The 21,054-nt window shown below is 36.8% G+C and overlaps 1 protein-coding gene across 4 annotated transcripts in view; it reads left to right on the top strand.

Moving 5' to 3' along the window:
• The window catches only part of LOC120543497 (death-inducer obliterator 1-like), a 103,281-nt gene that overhangs the window by 36,740 nt on the left and 45,487 nt on the right, over positions 1-21,054 (top strand). For all 4 annotated transcript variants that reach the window (XM_039776572.1, XM_039776575.1, XM_039776573.1 and 1 more), the window contains exon 3: positions 18,137-18,250. In XM_039776572.1, the coding sequence (XP_039632506.1) occupies positions 18,160-18,250 (91 nt within the window). In that variant the 5' untranslated portion in view covers positions 18,137-18,159. The remainder of the gene's footprint in view (positions 1-18,136; positions 18,251-21,054) is intronic.

Raw genomic sequence — 21,054 nt, 5'->3', positions numbered from 1 at the left:
TGTGCAGTTTTAATGCTTGGAAAGCATTCAAGATTAAATCGCTTTGAGATCTGAGCATAGGCGACGTCTTTGCATCCTACAAACAATTACACTCTAAATTTAACTTTCCAGCAACACATTTCTTTCACTATCTTCAAATTCAAAACTGTTAAACATAACCTGCCCAATTTTCCTCACCTCCCATCTACCTCTATGCAGGATAAAATTGCTCAATTTCAAGGACTCTGACAGCATTTCTGTAATATATAAAACTATTTTATAGTCCCTCCCTTTCAAAGAGAACAGTGGGCAAAATATCTCTTATTCAACATTTCAGAAAAGGTGTAGAAAGTCAAGATTATATATCAAGTGCATGTCTCTTGTTTAAAATTGAACAAAATGTTTCCAGGGCAAGATCCAACCTCCAAACGCTGCAACCAAGTTCTGGCCTCACTGGACAACGTTATGGGCCTGCACCAAATTAACTTAATTTTGAACCAAAATCTTTAAATGTCTATCAGACAGCCTTGGTGTCACAATCCCTCCTAATCCCCTAACAGCTGTGTTTGGGGTACTTCCAGATGGGCTTAAAGTGAAGAAGGACAAACAAACTGTAATTGCCTTTACTACACTACTGGCACATATCTTGCTCAATTGGAAGAATCCTAACTCACCTATTCTAAGTCAGTGGATAAAGGATGTTATATACTATTTGAAATTGGAAAAAATCACATTCGCACTTAGAGGATCTGTACAATTTTTTTCAAAACCTGGCATTATCTAATAACATTTTACAATAAGCATTTAAATTGAGGAAGCAGGTTCTCTCCCCTCTTTTACTCCATTTATTGTTATCCATTTATTAATTTATTCACTTATCTTTACTAGCATAAAGTTTTACATGGCTGTCCTAGCTCTCTTTCTCAGAGGTGGGGGTTGATTTTTTCAAACCTTTTTTTCCTTGTAAAACTTAGTTATTTGTATGGAATGTTATTTGATTTTAATAAAATATATTTAAAAAATTACTGTCTATTAAAGGAGAGCATCTCGATGCATTCCTTTGATGGAAGAACATTACAACATAGTCAATGTCTGATAAATGTTTCTACATTTAACTGAAAATTTAATTAGTTTTTGTATGTGAAAAAAAATATATAATTTTTTTTTTTTTTTAAGTACTGTACATTGCATGTTTTCATTGAAGGGTATTTAGACATTTGGTCACAACATGTAGAAATGATAGCACTTTTTATTTATACCCATCATCCCCTTTTCAGGGTATCATAATGTTTGGGACAGTTTGCATCACAGGTATTTGTGATTTCACATATGTATTTCATTGGTGCTGACATAAGATCCCTAGACTTGCTTCTACCCTTTGGAGTCTGTAGTTGCAGTTTGGGAATTTAAAAAATGTGTGTCTTAAAGTGACATAAAAATGACTAAAGATTTGTTGACTGTTTTGCCACAAATGAAAATATGCAAAATTTGTTTATTTAAGTCGATCACTGTGCAATAGATTTGCTGTACGTTTTAGTTTCTGTTTTATTATTGAAGTCACGCATTGCAGTCAGTTTTTGGGCACTTGTTGGATCAGCGGTAGCAGGCAGAACTCATTTGCAAGATACATTTTATAAAGGAAAATGCATTCTCAGCTGATTGCATCTGTATAGTTTAATGCATTTGTTAGAGAAGCAACACATACAATCTTAGGCTGGGTTTATTCTTTATTACGCTTTATGATGCGTGTGCCTGCAGATGCTACACTATGCAAACAGTGTACTGTGTATATTTGCATGTGTACTTTATGTAAATCTGGTGGGTTCCACCAGGTGGCAGTATGAGAGATTGCAGTTAGAAAACAATGTTCAGCTTTGAATTCCCAGGACACCTTGCCACAATATCTCTGAAAAGAATGAATGTTTAATGATTACATCCCATCAATCCAGTGCCACGTCCATTCCAGCTGGCACTGTGTGAGGCAAAAACAATCCCTAGAAGGTGAAATCAAGTGCACTCATACCCTAGTGTCATTTCAGTATCGGCAAATCCCCAAACCTGCATGTCCTTGGAAAGAAACCCAGATCACAATGTGGAAACCCACGAGGAAAACCTGCAAACTCCAGGCAGGGAACACTAGAGAAGTGACTCTCTGCATGGCAGCTGACCTGCCGCTCTGTCACCATGCTGCCCCCACATGTGTAATGATTAACACTATAATTTATTTAAATGATGTTAATGATTTATTAGTGTAAAGTATAACATACATAGTTTAACACATCTCATCATGCATTAATTTAATTTGTTCTTTGTGGAGATTGCTGCAGCTGCTGTCATCACAGGAGGAAGCCCCAGAAGCACAAAGCGATTAACTGGGTCTGTTTCAAAGTGACATTTATGACATTCTATTTTAGTGTCAAAATAAACTACGAGGTTAAAGTCAAAATTTCCTCTTTAATCACAAAATAGACCTTTTCTTTACTGTGTCCCTAACTTTTTTCCCCACTGTGGCTCAAATATGCTTCCATACATTCTGATGCTGTTGCGAAGGTTAAAAAAAGAAAAACACGCACAGGAGATGGTATGTGAGACCTTTAAAATGTATAGTGTCATTATGATGTGGAATATGTGATGCTTGTATTGCCTGTGAGAGAAGTGGCTGAAGAAAAGCATCACAAATACATTTGTATGTCAGCATTTAAGTTTGATTTGCTGCAACACATTGAATCATTCATCAAATATAGAAAGCATGCAGATCGAATAGGATCTGCAAAGAATCTTGCTGTCGCATGTTGATAGCAAATAAAGATTCTGATTTCACTTTTGAACTTGAACAAAATGGCACTTCCCGGTTTATTTACTTATTTTTGCTGGTGCTGCAACTCACGCACGTGTTGTGTTAATTTCTGAGAACGTGCTCATAGGATGCATCAAATGAATATATATATATAGTGGAACCTCGAGATACGAGTTTAATTCGTTCCAGCACTGAGCTCGTATAGCGAATTTCTCGTATCTAGAACAAACTTCCCCCTTGAAAATAATGGAAATCCAGTTAATCCGTTCCGCACCCCCAAAAATTTCAACATAAAAATCAACTTTCCTAACAAATAACACTGATAAATAATATATACAAGTGGAACCTCGGTTTGCAAGTAACTTGGTTTATGAGTGTTTTGCAAGACAAGCTAAATTTTTTAATTAATTTTGACTTGATAAAACGAGCAATGTCTTGCAATACAAGTAGTATGGATACACTTTGTCTGCTGAGCGTCATGTGATCATAACTGAGCTGATGGTTCTCTCTCATGCATGTCTCTCTCTCTCCTTATCTCTCGCTCGTGCACGCTCTCTCTCTTTCCTTATCTCTTGTTTGCGCCTCTCTCTCTCTCGCTCGCGGGCCTCTCTCTCCTTATCTCTCTCTCCTCTTGAGGGCAATCGTCTCCTATTCTCTGTCTGCATGTCCGCGATATTTTTGGATACTCTTATACGGCGAACTGCTACAGCGAAACAATGAAATCGCAAACTCGTAGATCCTCACGCTACGGGAGAACAAGGAACACTCAGTGAGCTGACGGGCTGGCAACGTCCGCTTCGCTAAATCCCCAAACAAGGAACACTGAGTGAGCTGACGGGCTGGCAACGTCCGCTTCGCTAAATCCCCGAGTAGAGGCGGATCAGGAAACGCCTCGCGCATACCCACAGCCTGGCTTGTGGCTCTTTACGAGCCAATGCTCGTATTTAGATCCAAATTTTTCGCTCATACTTTCCTCTTATCTTGAATTTCTCGTATACAGAGGTGATCATATCTCGAGGTTCCACTATATATATATATATATATATATATATATATATATATATATATATATATATATATATATATATATATATATATATATATATATATATAAATAAAAAACTTCAGTCTGTAGTATTCATCACCTTCACTCTGTGGCTTAAATGGAAAACATGTCAGATCCACACCTGTTGATCTTGAAGCACCTCTGCAAGGACCACTGTCTCACCAAAACCCTGCCAACCCCCTTAATAGTTTACATGAATATTTATGTCATTACTGACTCCAGAAAGTCTGGGTACCCATGATTGCACTGTGCACAAATTAATATTGTTACTGTTCCCCGTGGGTAGAATATTCTGCACTAGCTGTGTTACCTCAGGAGTACTATGTACTTTTGTATACAGCATTTGTAGTCTGTTTTGTTTTTTATTAACACCAATGGATAATAACTGCCGCTCCTTGCTCTTGAATATAATACACAGTTTTACAGGAAAGTATATTCTTTTTCATTTTGAAACCTGTAATAAAGAATTTTTAGTTGTTTGTCTATCTGCCTTACACCTTCTTGTATGCTTGCTGGGATCTGTTCCAGCTTTCCTGTAACACTGCTCAGGATAAAGCAGGTTTAGAAAATGGATGTATTATTATTCTATGTTAACAATTTTCATTTGATTACCTTGTTCATTCAAGCAGTTATTATTTTTCATCATTTGTACGGTGTATCCGGAAAGTATTCACAGCGCATCACTTTTTCCACATTTTGTTATGTTACAACCTTATTCCAAAGTAGATTAAATTAATTTTTTCCTCAGAATTCTACACACAACACCCCATAATGACAATGTGAAAAAAGTTTGCTTGAGGTTTTTGCAAATTTATTAAAAATAAAAACTGAGAATTCACATGTACATAAGTATTCACAGCCTTTGCTCAATACTTTGTCGATGCACCTTTGGCAGCAATTACAAGTCTTTTTGAATATGATGCCACAATCTTGGCACACCTATCCTTGGCCACTTTCGCTCATTCATCTTAGCAGCACCTCTCGAGCTCCATCAGGTTGGATGGGAAGCATCGGTGCACAGCCATTTTAAGATCTCTTCAAAGATCAATCGGATTCATGTCTTATCTCTGGCTGGGCCACTCAAGGACATTCACAGTTGTCCTGAAGCCCCTCCTTTGATATCTTGCCTGTGTGTTTAGGGTTGTTGTCCTGCTGAAAGATGAACCATCGCCCTAGTCCGAGGTCAAGAGCGCTGTGGAGCAGGTTTTCATCCAGGATTTCTCTGTACATTGCTGCAGTCATCTTTATCCTGACTAGTCTCCCAGTCCCTGCCGCTGACAAACATCCCCACAGCATGATGCTGCCACCACCATGCTTCACTGTAGGGATGGTATTTGGCCTGGTGATGAGCGGTGCCTGGTTTCCTCCAAATGTGTACTGTAATTCACACCAAAGAGTTCAATCTTTGTCCCATCAGATCAGAGAATTTTGGTTCTCATGGTCTGAGAGTCCTTCAGGTGCCTTTTGGCAAACTCCAGCTGGGCTGCCATTTGCCTTTTACTAAGGAGTGGCTTCCGTCTGGCCATTCTACCATATAGGCCTGACTGGTGGATTGCTGCAGAGATGGTTGTCCTTCTGGAAGGTTCTCCTCTCTCCACAGAGGACCTCTGGAGGTCTGACTGAGTGACCATCGGGTTCTTGGTCACCACCCTGACTAAGGCCCTTCTCCCCCGATCGCTCAGTTTAGATGGCCGGCCAGCTCTAGGAAGAGTCCTGGTGGTTTCGAACTTCCACTTACGGATGATGGAGGCCACTATGCTCATTGGGACCTTCAAAGCAACAGAAATGTTTCTGTAACCTTCCCCAGATTTTTGCCACGAGACAATCCTGGCTTGGAGGTCTACAGACAATTCCTTTGACTTAATGCTTGGTTTGTGCTCTGACATGAACTGTCAACTGTGGGACCTTATATAGACGGGTGTGTGCCTTTCCAAATCCTGTCCAATCAACTGAATTTACCACAGGTGGACTCCAATTAAAGCTGCAGAAACATCTCAAGGATGATCAGGGGAAACAGGATGCACCTGAGCTCAATTTTGAGCTTCATGGCAGAGGCTGTGAATACTTTTGTAAATGTGCTTTCTCAATTTTTTTATTTTTAATAAATTTGCAAAAATCTCAAACTTTTTTCACGTTGTCATTATGGGGTGTTGTGTGTAGAATTCTGAGGAGAAAAATTAATCCATTTTGGAATAAGGCTGTAACATAAGAAAATGTGGAAAAAGTGATGCACTGTGAATTCTTTCTGGATGCACTGTATATTCAAGCCTCTCTGTTATGAGGAAGTTTAATGTCTTGTGAGATTTTCATTACAACATCACACCACAGTGTGAGTCTGTAATTAATGTTCCTGCCTAGCTGCTGCTTGCTCACAAAGTTTACAACATAAAACACAAATTCATAACCACCTGTCTCTCCCTCCTTTTTGTTACATGTTTGTTAAATTATTAGTAAATGTATATAATTTATGAGATGCAATATTAATTTGTTGTATATATGATTGCTATCTGAGGAAGAAAACCCTGGCAAAATTAATAGAAAGAATGAGTATTCAGTAACACATCAGATAGGGTTTTCATTTTAATACACAGTATCAGCAGTGATGATGGAAGTAAATCTCTCGTCAGGCAGTGCTATTGAAACGGACAGTGAAACTGAAAGTGATTCTGATCAATCCAAAAGTGATACTGGTGTCACTCTCACAATTGGAGTGTGCTATTCATATCATTCATCATTATTACTTGTATTTTTATTCTTTTTACACTTCTGACTTTATAATTTTAGTGTTTTGCACATTTTAGAGTAGAAAGATGAATTTTAATAAAAATATAATTTTTCAAGCCAAAAAATGTAACTTTGTTTTTTGACAAAAAATGTAATGCCAAGGAGTTAAGTGAACACAAAATAGTGTTTTTTACTAATGAATGAGGGAGAGAGAGTAAACGAGGCTGCCAACCTTGTACATTTTTTTAAGTAATGTATTTATTTTCAATTATAGTGTGTTTGTGTGTGTGTAGATTCCGAAAAAAACTACCTTAAATGATTTTGGATAAAAGGTTTGGGAACTTGTGCTAAATTCTGTAGAGCTTTTTTCAGTGTTACTCCCCCTTCTTGTCATTCTATGACTGCAGTTTTTCACAAATTCGTGTAGCACTTATGGATTTTATCCCCATATTTCATTGGTTTTATGGATTTGCTGTTTGGGTACTGTATTTTTCTGAACATTATACAATGAACACTTTTGGTTCTACTTTTGACTGTTTTTAACAAAAGCACTTTCCAACATCCCCTGGCTTCAGTGAGATTTCTCAGCTCATCTCAGTCTTAACTATCGACGTTGTTGCTTCAACAGACTCCCATGTGGGAAGAGGGAGTCTGTACGGGATCGGCATCGTCACACTATTACACAGTATTGGAGAAAAAAAAAAAAAAATAAGTACAACTTGGCTTGCAGTATTATCCAGTAGTATAGAATCAGTATTCACACATTTGAACATAATGGTCCATATCTGAACTTTTAAAACCAAAGTATCTTCAGACAAGAGGTACTGCACCTTTTTTCGTCAAAAGTTCTTCTGTTTCATCATGTTCAACTTTATCATCTGCTACAGCTTCCTTTTAGGAAAGTTCTCTGTCCATTTTCACTGCTAAATACCTCCACTAATGCATGCACTCCATCACATGCCTGGTTAGCGGTGCAGCAGTGAAAAAGGTCCCTCCTTAAACAGTTTCCCGCTGTGTCACATTCTGAACGTTGTTTAGGCTATTTAAACTGGTGTTCCGGTATAAGAGAAATTCACATTATAGCAAAATTAAACGGTTTTTGGTATGAACTGGTATACCACCCAGCACTACATGGAAAGTTCCTTTATCAACTTAAAATTGGTTCTCTTTGTTGGGATTAGCAAAAAATACCTTTTATCGTATACTTACACATTAAGTTTGCTTTTAAAGAAATTGAAATTTCAAAAGTAGAATGAGTAATGTTTTGAAATAGCTATGTTACTTGGCATTACCCAGTTTTTTCAGAACCTTCTTATAAATTTTATTTTACGCTTATTTGATAATGTTAAACCTGAAGCATCCTCCATTTGTTAAAGTTCATCCAAAACAATAAAGTTCAAATGTATGTTTGTGTAAAATAACACCACATTTATTAACAGTATTTAATGTTTGGTCAAGCTTTACACTTTTTAATTACTATTTTCAGAGGTTTAAATTTTAGAATTTTAGAACTTTAAATACCAGAAAGTTTTTGAAAATTGCTGTAGACTTTCTATATTAATTAATGTACAGTTGGGTCCATAAGTATGTGGAGTGACAGTTTCAGGATTTTGGCTCTGTATGCCACCGCAATGGATGTGAAATGGAGTGATCAGAATTGAAGTGTAGGATTTCAGTTTTACAGGCTGTACCATGGCCAGTTGTGGACAGATGAAACCAAGATTGACATGTACCAGTGATAGGAAGAGTATGGAGAAAGGAAGGCAGAGGCTCATGGTCTGAAGCACACCACACCATCTGTGAAACATGGTGGAGGTAGTTTAATGGCATTGGCATGTTTGGTTCCTGAAGTATCTGGATATTAGTTTTGTTTGTATGACTTCTGAATGCAGTAACAGGGTGAAATTTGAATTGTAACTGTATGTAAATATGTGTGTGTATATATAATACATATACAGTATATACTCACATATGTCGGGTCTTGAAACCCGAAAAATCGATCATAAAATCAAACTGCTACTTATACCTCTGTTCATTAATGTGACATTTTTTTTTATACATCATCTTGCCTCCTCCAATGTCGCATCACCTTTTTCAGACACAATTTTGTTGCAACAGCACAGTTATCAATTTCTTTTGCTACTTCAACAACATTCAATTTCAAACCAGCTTCATATTTTCTTCTGATTGAACGCTGTATCGTAGATAAGGGATGCTCTTACGATAAAAGTGTAGTAGGATACGAGATACAAAAAACACAAATCAGTGCAAACGTTGCTTCGGAATAGTTTGGGTATTACTGCTTGGTCATGTAGGCACAATATAGAGAAAGAGGTTATGAGCACACGCTGATACAGCGCATTGCTGCACCCACAAGGAAAAAAGGAGGGAGAACTTATCCGTGAGTATATATGGTGTATCTGCTCAAATTTAGCCAAATGCTACAAAGCTGATAGGACTGCGCGTCACAGTAAAGCTGTGACTCAAACACTTCTTGGTGCAAAGAGCAATAGTCTTCAATTACCAAAATCAAACTAAACATGTCTTAGAGTTAAGACAAAACTGAAGGAAGAAAGACACAACAAACAAGCAGTAACTAAAGACAGGTGCAGTAAAGGCCTGGCAAAGTATCTCTTGGAGGAAACCCAGCATTTGGTGGCTTCTTTCAGGGAAGAATTTAGAAATTGTACATTTTAATTTTAACACAAATGATCAGTTTTTAAGGGGTAATAATACATTATTTTTATAGAGCCTTTCACATGCTCAAGGCACTTCAGTCTCTCTGACAGAACAGCAGGGGTATATGTAACTGGATACAAATATTTTCTGCATAGAACACTAAGGCCTTGTTCACACAGGCGTTAGGTTTTTGGATAAACGAACTTGCTCTGAACGTCCTAGACGTTTATGTTGCATTTTGTGGTGGCGATCGATTGACTTCTACACCGGCGTTCGTTTGTCTCTGTCTAACGCCAGCCTGCAGCCCAAATTGTAGTTTGTGTGTTAACCTGTGGAGGCAGTGTCGGGAACTGGATATGAAAGCCTTTGTCGTTTTATTTGAGGTGCCTCCTTTCAATATGGACCATTTTGCTATGTTAGATATATTACGGTGATGTAGGGAGAGAAAAAATCGCCGCTACTGGGTTCATCCTCTGACTGCACAACGTCGGGTTAAAGCAGTGCTTCTCAATTATTTTCTGTCATGCCCCCCCTAGGAAGAAGAAAACATCTTGCGCCCCCTGCACGACTATAAATAGTATCATTTGTCTATAAAATTAAGTACACCTCTGCATAACACTGTATCCATATTAACGTATAAGAGAATAAAAAAGAAAGAAATATGGACCGATTTACAACAAAGAATAGCTTTATTAAATATAACAGAAAAGATTTAAAGTGCATTCTAAATTCAAAAAAAATTTAAAAGAAAAATAAAAAAGCATGTTCCCCGAGGTCAAACGCGACCTCCTTGACGAGCCACGGGCGCCCACTATTTGAGAAACACTGGGTTAAAGGAAGTTTTTTGTGCTTTATGAAGAAATGCGAAAATTTCCGCGCTAGTTTTTTAATTACTGTCGGATGTCGGTTTCCACTTTTGATTGTCTGCTGCAGCTGGTGCAATGCCACATTGCACGCCGATCAACTATTATGCGACTTGGTGTTAGCCCCAAAGAGAAACTACTTGTCACTTTGAGTTAAGGAAACAGTAGTCGAGTGTGCGCTTACACCGGTGTTATGCACTGAAATGCCCCTCAGCCCCCCAATGCCATGGATTGCCCCCCCTACATAATCGTTATCAAATATTATATTAGAACATAAATTAATAGGTTCATGGTTTACAAATTACATGAGACAATAAAATAAAATAAGCAATATGAAAATATATATGTTGTATATGAAAACATAAAAATATCCGGTCCTCCGAAGCGTAAAATAAACACGCAGAAAACAAACAAGAAGCGGTTTCCTTGTGTTCGTTGGGTTTTGAACGCCAAGAAAAAGCTGCATGCAACATTTTTTTTGATGTCGTATAAACGCGCAGCCGGACAAACGCGACGTCACCAAAGCCCGTGTGAACACTCTCATTGACTCCTACGTAGAAAACACTTGGCGCTTGATCCGCCACGGACGCTTCTAACGCAAAAACGCTCGATTTTCACGCCCGTGTGAACAAGGCCTAAAACATAAATTCGGTATTTACAAAGCATTAAATAGAATAAGACTATAAACTGGAGTAAATTGCTGATGTAATTAATTTAGGGAGGGCATTCCAAAGTTTGGGCTATACAGCTGGTGGCCCTGTAACTATAACATTGCTAGAGTTAGAGGACTTTACTGGGTAAACAGGAACATATTGATGTAGTCTAGTTCAAGGCCATGTAAAGCTGTTGAAGGATATTAATAAAATTGTATCTTCAGTCTTTTAAGACATAAGGAGCTAGTGAAGGTTAAAAAGCAGGATGGGTTGTGTTGGTCTGTATAGGGACTAATGGAGGTAGAGGTTTGAATCTGCTGGAGCTGAGATATACTGTAAGATTTGAAGGGGCTCTTGCCAACAGAGCATTAGAATAATTGATATGGGATGTGACAAAAGCATGGACAGCAAAAGATGAGAAGTGAGAAAACATGGGTTATGTTACGGAGGTGAAAGTAAAAGTTTATTAATCTGGTTTATATGGGTGGAATAAGAAAAGAGAGTAATAAAAAAATGACACCAATATTCCTTGCATTAGATGAAGATGTGAGGAGATCACCATCAAGAGTAATTGAAAAGGAGTTAATTTTCTTCTGTTGCAATTTAATTTTGAGTTGTGCTCCATCCTGGTTTTAATTTCACAGAGGCAAGTTTTGAGCTGAGAAAGCTCTGAAGTTTCACTTTTAACATTAAAAGAGTATCTGCATAAAAATGGTAACCCAGTGAAGAACTACAAATGATATGGCCAGTGGGAAGCATATAGATACAGAGTACTAGATAATGGTCATGTCTCGGGAGTTATTTTATTGCATTCTGAAGTTGTAAATGTAATGATAGATACATTTTATCTTGATCTTATATAGTCTTTTCTAAGTTGAGCTATCCTTGATGTTCATATACATGAATGTCATCTTAGCTTAATTTATACTGACTTGAACAAAAATATGACAGATTTGCTTCTTCTTGGTACTATATGTTTTTACAAAACAATATGCTTTCTCATTTTTTCTTTGAGCAGAAAATGATTTTTTTATAAGTCATTTGAATCTTTCATTTTCTCCAACACTATCATTGTTCCACAATGCTTTGTACCGAGTCCTCTGCTATGTTCCCTTTACACACATTGTTGTCTGGCTAAAGATTGCTCCAACACAATTGTTGTTTGCTGATGACACAGTGGTCTTAGGCTGGGTTTATACTTCACGTCATGCATGCTTCTGTGGATGCTACTGCTACACATGCGTTGCACTAGCAGTGCGAGATATAATCACAGTGAGAACGTTCAGCTTCACTGTGTTGTGAATTGCCTGAAACATCCATTATATTTTGAGGGCACCTTGCCACAATATCTCTGGAAAGGATGTTTAATGATCACATCCATTAATCCAGTAATAACCCATTCCAGCAAGCATTGGGTGCAAAATAGAAACAATCCCTGGATGGGACATCATCTCATTGTGAGGTGAACACAAGCACACACATACACTTGTGTCATTTCAGCATCATCAAACAATTTAATATATTTGGAAGGAAACTCCGCAGGAAAACATGCAAAATCCAGGCAGTGAACACCAGGGACGTGACTTCCTACAAGGCAGCAGTGCTACCACTGTACCACCCTCGCATTAGAACAATCTAGATGAGAACAGGCAATTCATCCCAACAAAGCTCGCCAGTCCTATCCACTTATTTCTTCCAAAGTCATCAATTACATGTGTAATTAACAGTATTCATTATTTAAATGACGTTAACGACTTATCTGTAACATGTAATATACATACTGTACTTTAATGGATTCCATCGAGTACAAATCTAAGGATTCTAAATATGAATAGAGCTGGAATACCTTAAATTTAATGTGTTCTGTGTGACGATTGCTGCCTCCAGCTGCTGTCGGTTCAAGGAGGAAGCCCCAGAAGCACATAATTAACAAGCAGGTCGGTTTTAAGATGACATTTACAATGTACTACTTTAATGATAAAATAAACTATGAGATTATGCTGGACATTTCGAGATTAAAGCTGAAATTTCCACTTAAATCACAAATTGGACCTTTTCATGGTGTCTTTTTTTTCTCTGTGGCTCTGCGTGCTGTTAAGTGTGGGGGTGGGGGAACTGCACAGAAGATGGGTATGTGAGACTTTTAAAATGCATTGTGTCATTAGGTTGGGGAATATGCAACACTTGAATATAAAAGCACCACAAATGCATTTGTACAGTCATATGAAAAAGTTTGGGAACCCCTCTCAGCTTGCATAATAATTTACTTTCAACAAAAAAGATAACCGTGGTATGGCTCATTTCCTAGGAACATCTGAGTACTGGGGTGTTTTCCGAACAAAGATTTTTAGTGAAGCAGTATTTAGTTGTATGAAATTAAATCAAATGTGAAAAACTGGCTGTGCAAAATTTTGAATGCATGTAACTGCTCAATACTGATTACTTGCAACACCAAATTGGTTGGATTAGCTTGTTAAGCCTTAAACTTCACAGACAGGTGTGTTCAATCATGAGAAAAGGTATTTAAGGTGGTCAATTGCAAGTTGTGCTACCCTTTGACTCTCCTCTGAAGAGTGACAACATGGCTTCCTCAAAGCAACTCTCAATAGATCTGAAAACAAAGATTGTTCAGTGTCATAATTTAGGGGAATGCTACAAAAAGCTATCTCAGAGGTTTAAACTGTCAGTTTTAACTGTAAGGAATGTAATCAGGAAATGGAATGCCACAGGCACGGTTGCTGTTAACCCCAGGTCTGGCAGGCCAAGAAATATACAGGAGCGGCATATGCACAGGATTGTGAGAATGGTTACAAACAACCCACAGATCATGTCCAAAGACCTGCAAGAATATCTTGCTGCAGATGGTGTATCTGTACATCGTTCTACAATTCAGCGCAATTTGCACAAAGAACATCTGTATGGCAGGGTGATGAGAAAGAAGCCTTTTCTGCACTCACACCACAAACAGTTGCTTGTTGTATGCAAATGCCCATTTAGACAAGCCAGATTCATTTTGAAATAAAGTGCTTTGGACTGATGAGACAAAAATTGAGTTATTTTGTCAAAACAAAAAGAGCTTTGCATGGCGGAAGAACAACACTGCATTCCAAGAAAAACACCTGCTACCTACTATCAAATTTGGTAGAGGTTCCATCATGCTGTGGGGCTGTGTGGATAGTTCCGGGACTGAGGCCCTTGTTAAAATCAAGGGTCGGATAAATTCAACCCAATATAAACAAATGCTTCAACATTATCCTGAAGAATCAGTCACAAAGTTGAAGTTACGCAGGGCTTGGATATTCCAATAAGACAATGACCCAAAACACAGTTCGAAATCTACAAAGGCATTCATGCAGAGGGAGAAGTACAATGTTCTGTAATGGTCGTCACAGTCCCCTGACTTGAATATCATTGAAAATCTATGGGATGATTTGAAGCAGGCTGTCCATGCTCGGCAACCATCAAATTTAACTGAACTGGAGAGATTTTGTATGGAAGAATGGTCAAAAATACCTCCGTCCAGAATCCAGGCACTCATCAAAGGCTATAGGAGGCGTCTCGAGATTGTTATATTTGCAAAAGGAGGCACAACTAAGTATTGATGTAATATCTCTGTTGGGGTGCCCATATTTATGCACCTGTCTTAATTTTGTTATGATGCATATTGCATATTTTCTGTTAATCCAATAAACTTGATGTGACTGCTGAAATACTACCATTTCCATAAGGCATGTCATATATTAAAAGGAAGTTGCTACTTTGAAAGCTCAGCCAATCATCAACAAAAATCCAAAGAATTAAGTTTAGTTCCAAACTTTGTCATATGACTGTTGCCATTTCACTTCACCACATCGCATCCTTCATCAAACATCGAAGCATGCACATCTATCCTGTAGGATCAACAGAGCAGCTTTCTGTCACATGTAGATGGTAAACAGAGACCCTGTCACATTCCAACTTCAATTGCAAAATTTAACTTAATTGCACTGCGTCCCCCGACTTTTTGCTGGTACTGCAACTCTCGCGCACATTGCTTTAATTTCTAAGGACGTGCTCGGAGGACACGTCAAATGAACGCTGGGAATGCATGGCAGACGTGATGGATCTGCATACGCGTTCTGAGTGTGAATTATAAACAGGCCCTTAGGCCCCATTTCCAACAACAATGTGGAGTTCTATCTGGACAGGATAGCAAATCTCATAACCTCTCACTGAAAGTCGGCAAGAGCAAGGAGTCTAGTGGTAGACTTTGGGCAGAAGCAGATCTACAGCCCCATCAGCATAAATAGTGTTTCTGTTGAGAGGATGAGCAGCTTCAGGTACCTGGGTAAGTACATCACAACGGACCTGACATGGACCTAGCACACACAAAATGCAGGACAGCACCTTTATCACCTGAGGTGGCTGAGGAAATTCAAACTGTCCCCAACAATTTTGAATTCTTTTACACTGGTGCCATAGAGAGCATCCTAACACAGCTGTTCAGCCTGCTCAACTCAGGCAAGCGGCTTTGCAGCCTAATGGCAAAGTCTGGTCATTAGGATCATAAACTCTAACATGCCAACAAACATTATATCTGAAAACTCATTGCACACTTGCTCTAACTTGCTGCTCAATCACTTTACACTTTTTACTGTTTCAGATTTCTGAATTTAACTTAATTTTAATCTATCTTACTTAATTTTGTTTAGTCAATTTTATCGTAACTTTATTTTCTTCTATTGTATGTTTGCTTTTTCTTTGCACAATCTTCGAGTAGGCTATCTATTTTCATTTCACTGCACATTGTACCTTTATAACTGTGTGTGACAAATAATAGAATCTTGAAGTCTTGAATCTCCTTTCGGTCAGAACTGTAGAAATACTTTTTTGTGAATTGATTGTTTTTTTTTAACCGTCCTATCTTGTTCCTTGTATTTTGATATTGTAAAGCTAAATATGCATTTGAATTTCAGATTCCTTCCATTCCACTTCAATTGGGTATATAATGTTGATAAACACCACTTACTGTACTGATATCGAAATGGTTTACTCCTATAACGGTGGATTGTTCTGTTTCCATTAATACTTGGACAACAGTTAGATAAAGAGGTATAATTGACCATGCAGAGCCATGATTCACAATTGTGATCAATGGGAAAGGGTTTCATATTGATTGGGGAACTGTTTTGCAATGTGTTGCCTTGGGCAGCTTAAATTCTTGCTTTGCTAAATGGTTTATCAGTGATTCTCCGGGTTTGGCATGGCCAGGGAAGATTATCATTATCATATTTTAATTTAAGCTAATTAACGCTTGAGCAATAGTTACTATTAGAAATTTTTTTACGTATTAGAATACTTTTTGAAAATTATAGCTTTGTTTTTCTTAAGATTTGTTAATATACCAGTGGATATTCATTAGCGGTGTACATTCTGTTACAATTACTGTATTTTTTTTTTTATTTTTTTTTTGCATATTTCATCTTTTACTGTGGTAGCCTGTTTTGTAATTTACAAGCCAATAGTTGCCTTTTTGAATTATGCACTGTTTATCTGCTTAATGGTAAAATATTATATAACACAGGTTTCAAATTAAACATTTTAGCTATCCAGAATACAGATATGCATTTTATTTATTTATTTATTTTTTTTGCGCAAAGCCTTGCTGTTGTCTAGAGTATCAAATGATCTTCAATGAATCTTTTGAGAGCTAGATTATGGGCTGTGTAGCAATGTACTGGCACCATCTAACTTGCACAGTTTGCATTCAAAATTAATATTTATTAAAGAGCAAGAAGATTTTTTAAGGAAATGATAAAGCCTGCATATTACTTATCTCATCACTTATTTTTGGTTTGTTTGATTTTAGTTGTATTTTATTTTCAACCAGGAAAACTATGCTTTATTGAAATAAGCATCACCCATTAATATGCATTTAAAGTTGCATCTTTAGATTCCCCCCAACCCCCACCACAGTTAAGAAATTACACTAGAACACTTAGTTAAGGCAGATGAATGTTTGGGGTTGTAGACCATTCAGTTTTCAGAGAAAAGTCTCTTAACGTTAACATTGTCTTTTATAGCAAAAAAACAATCTGTGGTGTGATTTAGGTTAGGCAAATCTGTAAATAATTGCAATTTAAAGAAGCCAGTAATTGCTTTGACCAGTATAGATTGTAGCTTTTTCCTACTCTCGGGGAAATAGTATCTTGGGACACTCCACACATAATATCCACTAAAGTCTACAAAGACACAGTTTTGTAGTATGAAAAGGTGCACTGTTTACAACCATGGTGTTGTATATCTTCTGCTTCGTCCACATGAGCAAGCATCACCTTAACTGTCTTGTTTCAGGTTAATGTTGAACTATGCGAGAGGTGTTCAATAATTTATCTACCCGAGTATGAAAGAAAGTAGCAAGCATGTTGTGACATGTATGTCCTGACCTGGCTCCCTCAGATTATATTTCCTATTCTGAGTTTTGAAGAAATCTCTCTGTGGATAGCAGTTCTCAGGTGAAGACAACGACAAGGTTGAAGGTCAGACAGAAGATTTATTTTTCAAAGGGGATGAAGTGTGTGCTGGTAAAGTGGATGAATTGTATGGAGGTATTAGGGGACTATATTGAAAAATTAAGCAAATTTTGAAAATTGCTTTTTTTTTTTTCTTCCGAGGTAGATAAATTATTGAACATTTTCCTTTAGTTGTTACTGAAAATCATTAAGCGTTAACATTTATTTTACACACCTATTTTGATTTACAGAAACTGAAATTGTTTTGTTCATTGTTTATCTGAGGCAGCCATGAAGGTGTTAAAAATCCATGTTGGTGGTGGGTTTGCATTGGATTCTTTTCTAGGCAATGTAGAATGTTGAAGACTGCCGAATTTCCATGTCGCTTGACTCAGTGCATTTTATTGTATTACTCTTTTCCTAAGTTGCTTGATTTTTCTTTTAAACATAATAGTTCTTGATTTTATTTTACTCCTCTAATCTAAGATTGAATCTTACAAAACACAATTTGTAGAGTTTTTAGTCACATATAAGTAAACAATAAAAAACAATTGAATGCACGGTTTCCTTATATCAGTCTGGATTATTTAAATTAATTCACTGCCTTTAAACTGTAAAATGGCAAGTAGTTTTGCACACCTCCATTCCACTGGTCTGCCGTTGTTTTAAATGTCAACTTTTTTGGAATACAGTGCTAGCAGAGCTAAACTTTGAGTTTTGCTAGTTGAGCTTTGCTATTACCCTATGCGTAGTTACACTAAATAAATAAAGAATATCAAAACTAAGCATCACAACAAGCTGCAAAATTTCATTTATTATATATATATCTATATATATAGACATTCTACATTTCACTTTTTTTGCACCTTTGATTTTTATTGTAGATATTCTGTTTGAACAATCTGACATGTCAGCCGTAGAGGATTCTATAAACTCAAACCTTTCTCTAATCCCAGAGTTGGAACAGAGACAGGATCTCATGGATATCAGCTGTGAAGGTACAGACTATCAACATCTTTTGTCAGTGTATTTTATACAACACAATCTCAGTAGTTTGCTACGATTTTTGTTTTTATTTAAATTACAAAATTCAACAGTTACTGAAGTATCAATTGTGGTATTTTCTGTTGAGCTTTTCCCCTCTAATATAATATGGGTTTTTAGAATTCAGAGTATAGCATTAATTTCATGACATGGGAAAATGTCACATTTATTAGTGTGATAATAGTCTTCCTAAGGGGTGCAGTTTTTAGGCATTTGATTAGTTTTATTTAATTGACCTAATACCCTTAATGAAGATAAAAATGTATAGGTATATTTAACACACTTGTGCTTAAGAAACACAAGGAGAAATTCATGCTATTCCCTTTTTAATAATGAAAAAATTGTCTCCAATGTTAAGGTGCTGTTTTGATATTTTTCTTTAAACGTTCCTTAAGGATTGATTCTGTTGAAAGTGGATAAATGTTTGCAATCACATTCACTGTGGTCTTTTAGTAGTATGTTTGAATGTTGTTTTTACAGTTCCAGGTTTTTTTTAAAATGTAGTGTAGTTTTAGAACATTGAATTTTCTTTCTTTCTTGAATGATTTATTGATTGATTGTCTTTTGGCTTTTGATATGCTAGTTTAGCAGTTCTTTTCCCAGGACTATTGTACTAATATCTACCAGACATTTGAGATTACTTTGTATCACTTGACTTGTTGAGCAATATGGTAGACAAATGAGTTTAAACCTATGTACTGTGAATTTGTGTGTGATGTGCCTTTTGTTTCCATATACATAATCTTTAATAAGTGAATGCTGCAGACTTGTCTCCTATTTGTGCCAAACGCTTTCTAGAGATTCTATGGATATTTTGTTAGTTACTTCATCATGCTTTTTTCAAACTGCAAGGTAGAGACAGAAACCTTAGATTTTTGCATTGCGTAGGTGTGGCCATTTTTTATTTTTTTTTTTTTTGGTTAGCATAACCAGCAGACATGAACATGAAGGGTATAAGCTTCTTCAAGCTATATGATCTGTTACCTAATCTGCCCAAAAATATTTCATGTCGCACTGTTCGTGAAAATAAAACAAAAACAAAATGTTTGTCATACTTGATCTAATGTGCCTAATTTTTTTACCACATGGATAATTTTGTACTAATTTAAAACTTAAAGAGTAAAAATGTAATATAAATAAGGATCCTCTTCATTTACGTTAAGATGAAAGGGTTATAGAGAGAATTTCTGAGAGTTACTATAATTTTCATTACATCAGCTTACTTGTCCTCTACCACAAAGTCCTTGAACACAACTGTCAATGCTGCCTTATTGTGTCCCATAATGTAGCCCTGTTGGACCTATCTGTGGCTTTTTTGTGGGTTGGGGGTGGTTTTGTATGTGTACAGAATTTACCCTACCGGGCCTGCAGTCATCCATACTCTAAATCCACTTTTGTATTGGAGTGTCACATTGATTTAAAGCTTATTCTGGCAGCAGCTCAAATTTCCACTGAATGAATGTAACAATCCCTCAGCTTTCACTTGCACCTGAATGCCTTTTGGTGCTACAAAATGCATTTCATTTATATTTACAGAAATGGAAGCAGCATGTTCTCATCTGTTTGCAGTAATAATCATGTTTAATTGTACCTTCAGCCTTATTTCAGACCTGGACCCATTTTAACAACATTTCTGTTAGATAACCTTAAACATAAACAAGTTAAATCTACACTTTCTGACATTATGGCTCAATTGAGCAATTTTTAGCATCATTTCTGTGAGAGAACCTTAAAGAAAAATAAGAGATCTGCTGTACTTTCTTGCATCATCGCTCAAGGTATAACATCAACACATTTGTATAGGTGTAGCCATTAATTTACATGCTCAACCTGCTAATCTTACAATTTTACTTACACATAAGCTGACTCAGTAAAATTTGTGAATTTGCTTTTGACCAAGATGTTTGCCAGTAAATTCCTGGGATAGTCTTGTATATATGAAATGTACTGTCTCTTCTGTCTCAGCTGACGGCTCTGTCTGTAACAGTACCAGGCACATTTTCTTTGCTTAATTATATAAAGCTACGAAAGCTTGAATGGCCTTTGTGGTTTTAACCATCATAAATGTGGATAACTTTTTCTTTGTGCAGTGATGGAGGCATTTGTTTTGTTTATGAAGTAAAATCAGAGTGTTATCACATTTATTGCCTTAATGAAACAAAATGTTTTCTTTCCCCAGGATGTGAGGTTTATTTTATGCTGCTAAACAAGCTCCTAGAGCTCCTTAGTTTTTCCTTTATTTTATCTTGCAGATTTAGATGACTGCATCAGTGACATAGCAATAGTCTTTCTTGTAATTTGCCAGTGAATAGGTACGTGATGTGTTTTCAGAAAGACTTGGGACTGTTTTGCTTTTTTTTTTTTTCCTGTTACTTTCAGATATCTTAAATCAAAGAAACATTTAGCCTTGCATATCTAGCTAACAAAGCAGTCTCAACTCTGACTAGTTAAATTCAGTGTTATAGTGTATATGGCGAGAAGAGTCTGCGCTTCGATGTGCAACTCCATTTTAAGGCTCACTCAAGTAATGAGGCTTTTACACATGGGTGAATATGGAATTTCCAATCAATATAACGAAGCCCACACAGACTAGAGAAAAATGTGCAAATGTAATGTTACTAAATTCTTCAAAATAGATTTACAGATCTATGAGCAGAAGTAATGATTCTACTTTAAGCTAGATGATATATTCTCCTGATGTTTTGGGACTTTCTGAACATGTTTAGCCAACTAAGTAGTACTTAATATATTGGTCTGC

Source organism: Polypterus senegalus, chromosome 14 (assembly GCF_016835505.1).
Source record: "Polypterus senegalus isolate Bchr_013 chromosome 14, ASM1683550v1, whole genome shotgun sequence".
Lineage (NCBI taxonomy): Eukaryota > Metazoa > Chordata > Cladistia > Polypteriformes > Polypteridae > Polypterus > Polypterus senegalus.
Note: the sequence above shows the minus strand (reverse complement) of the source record. Positions and strands in the feature narration are given on the sequence as shown.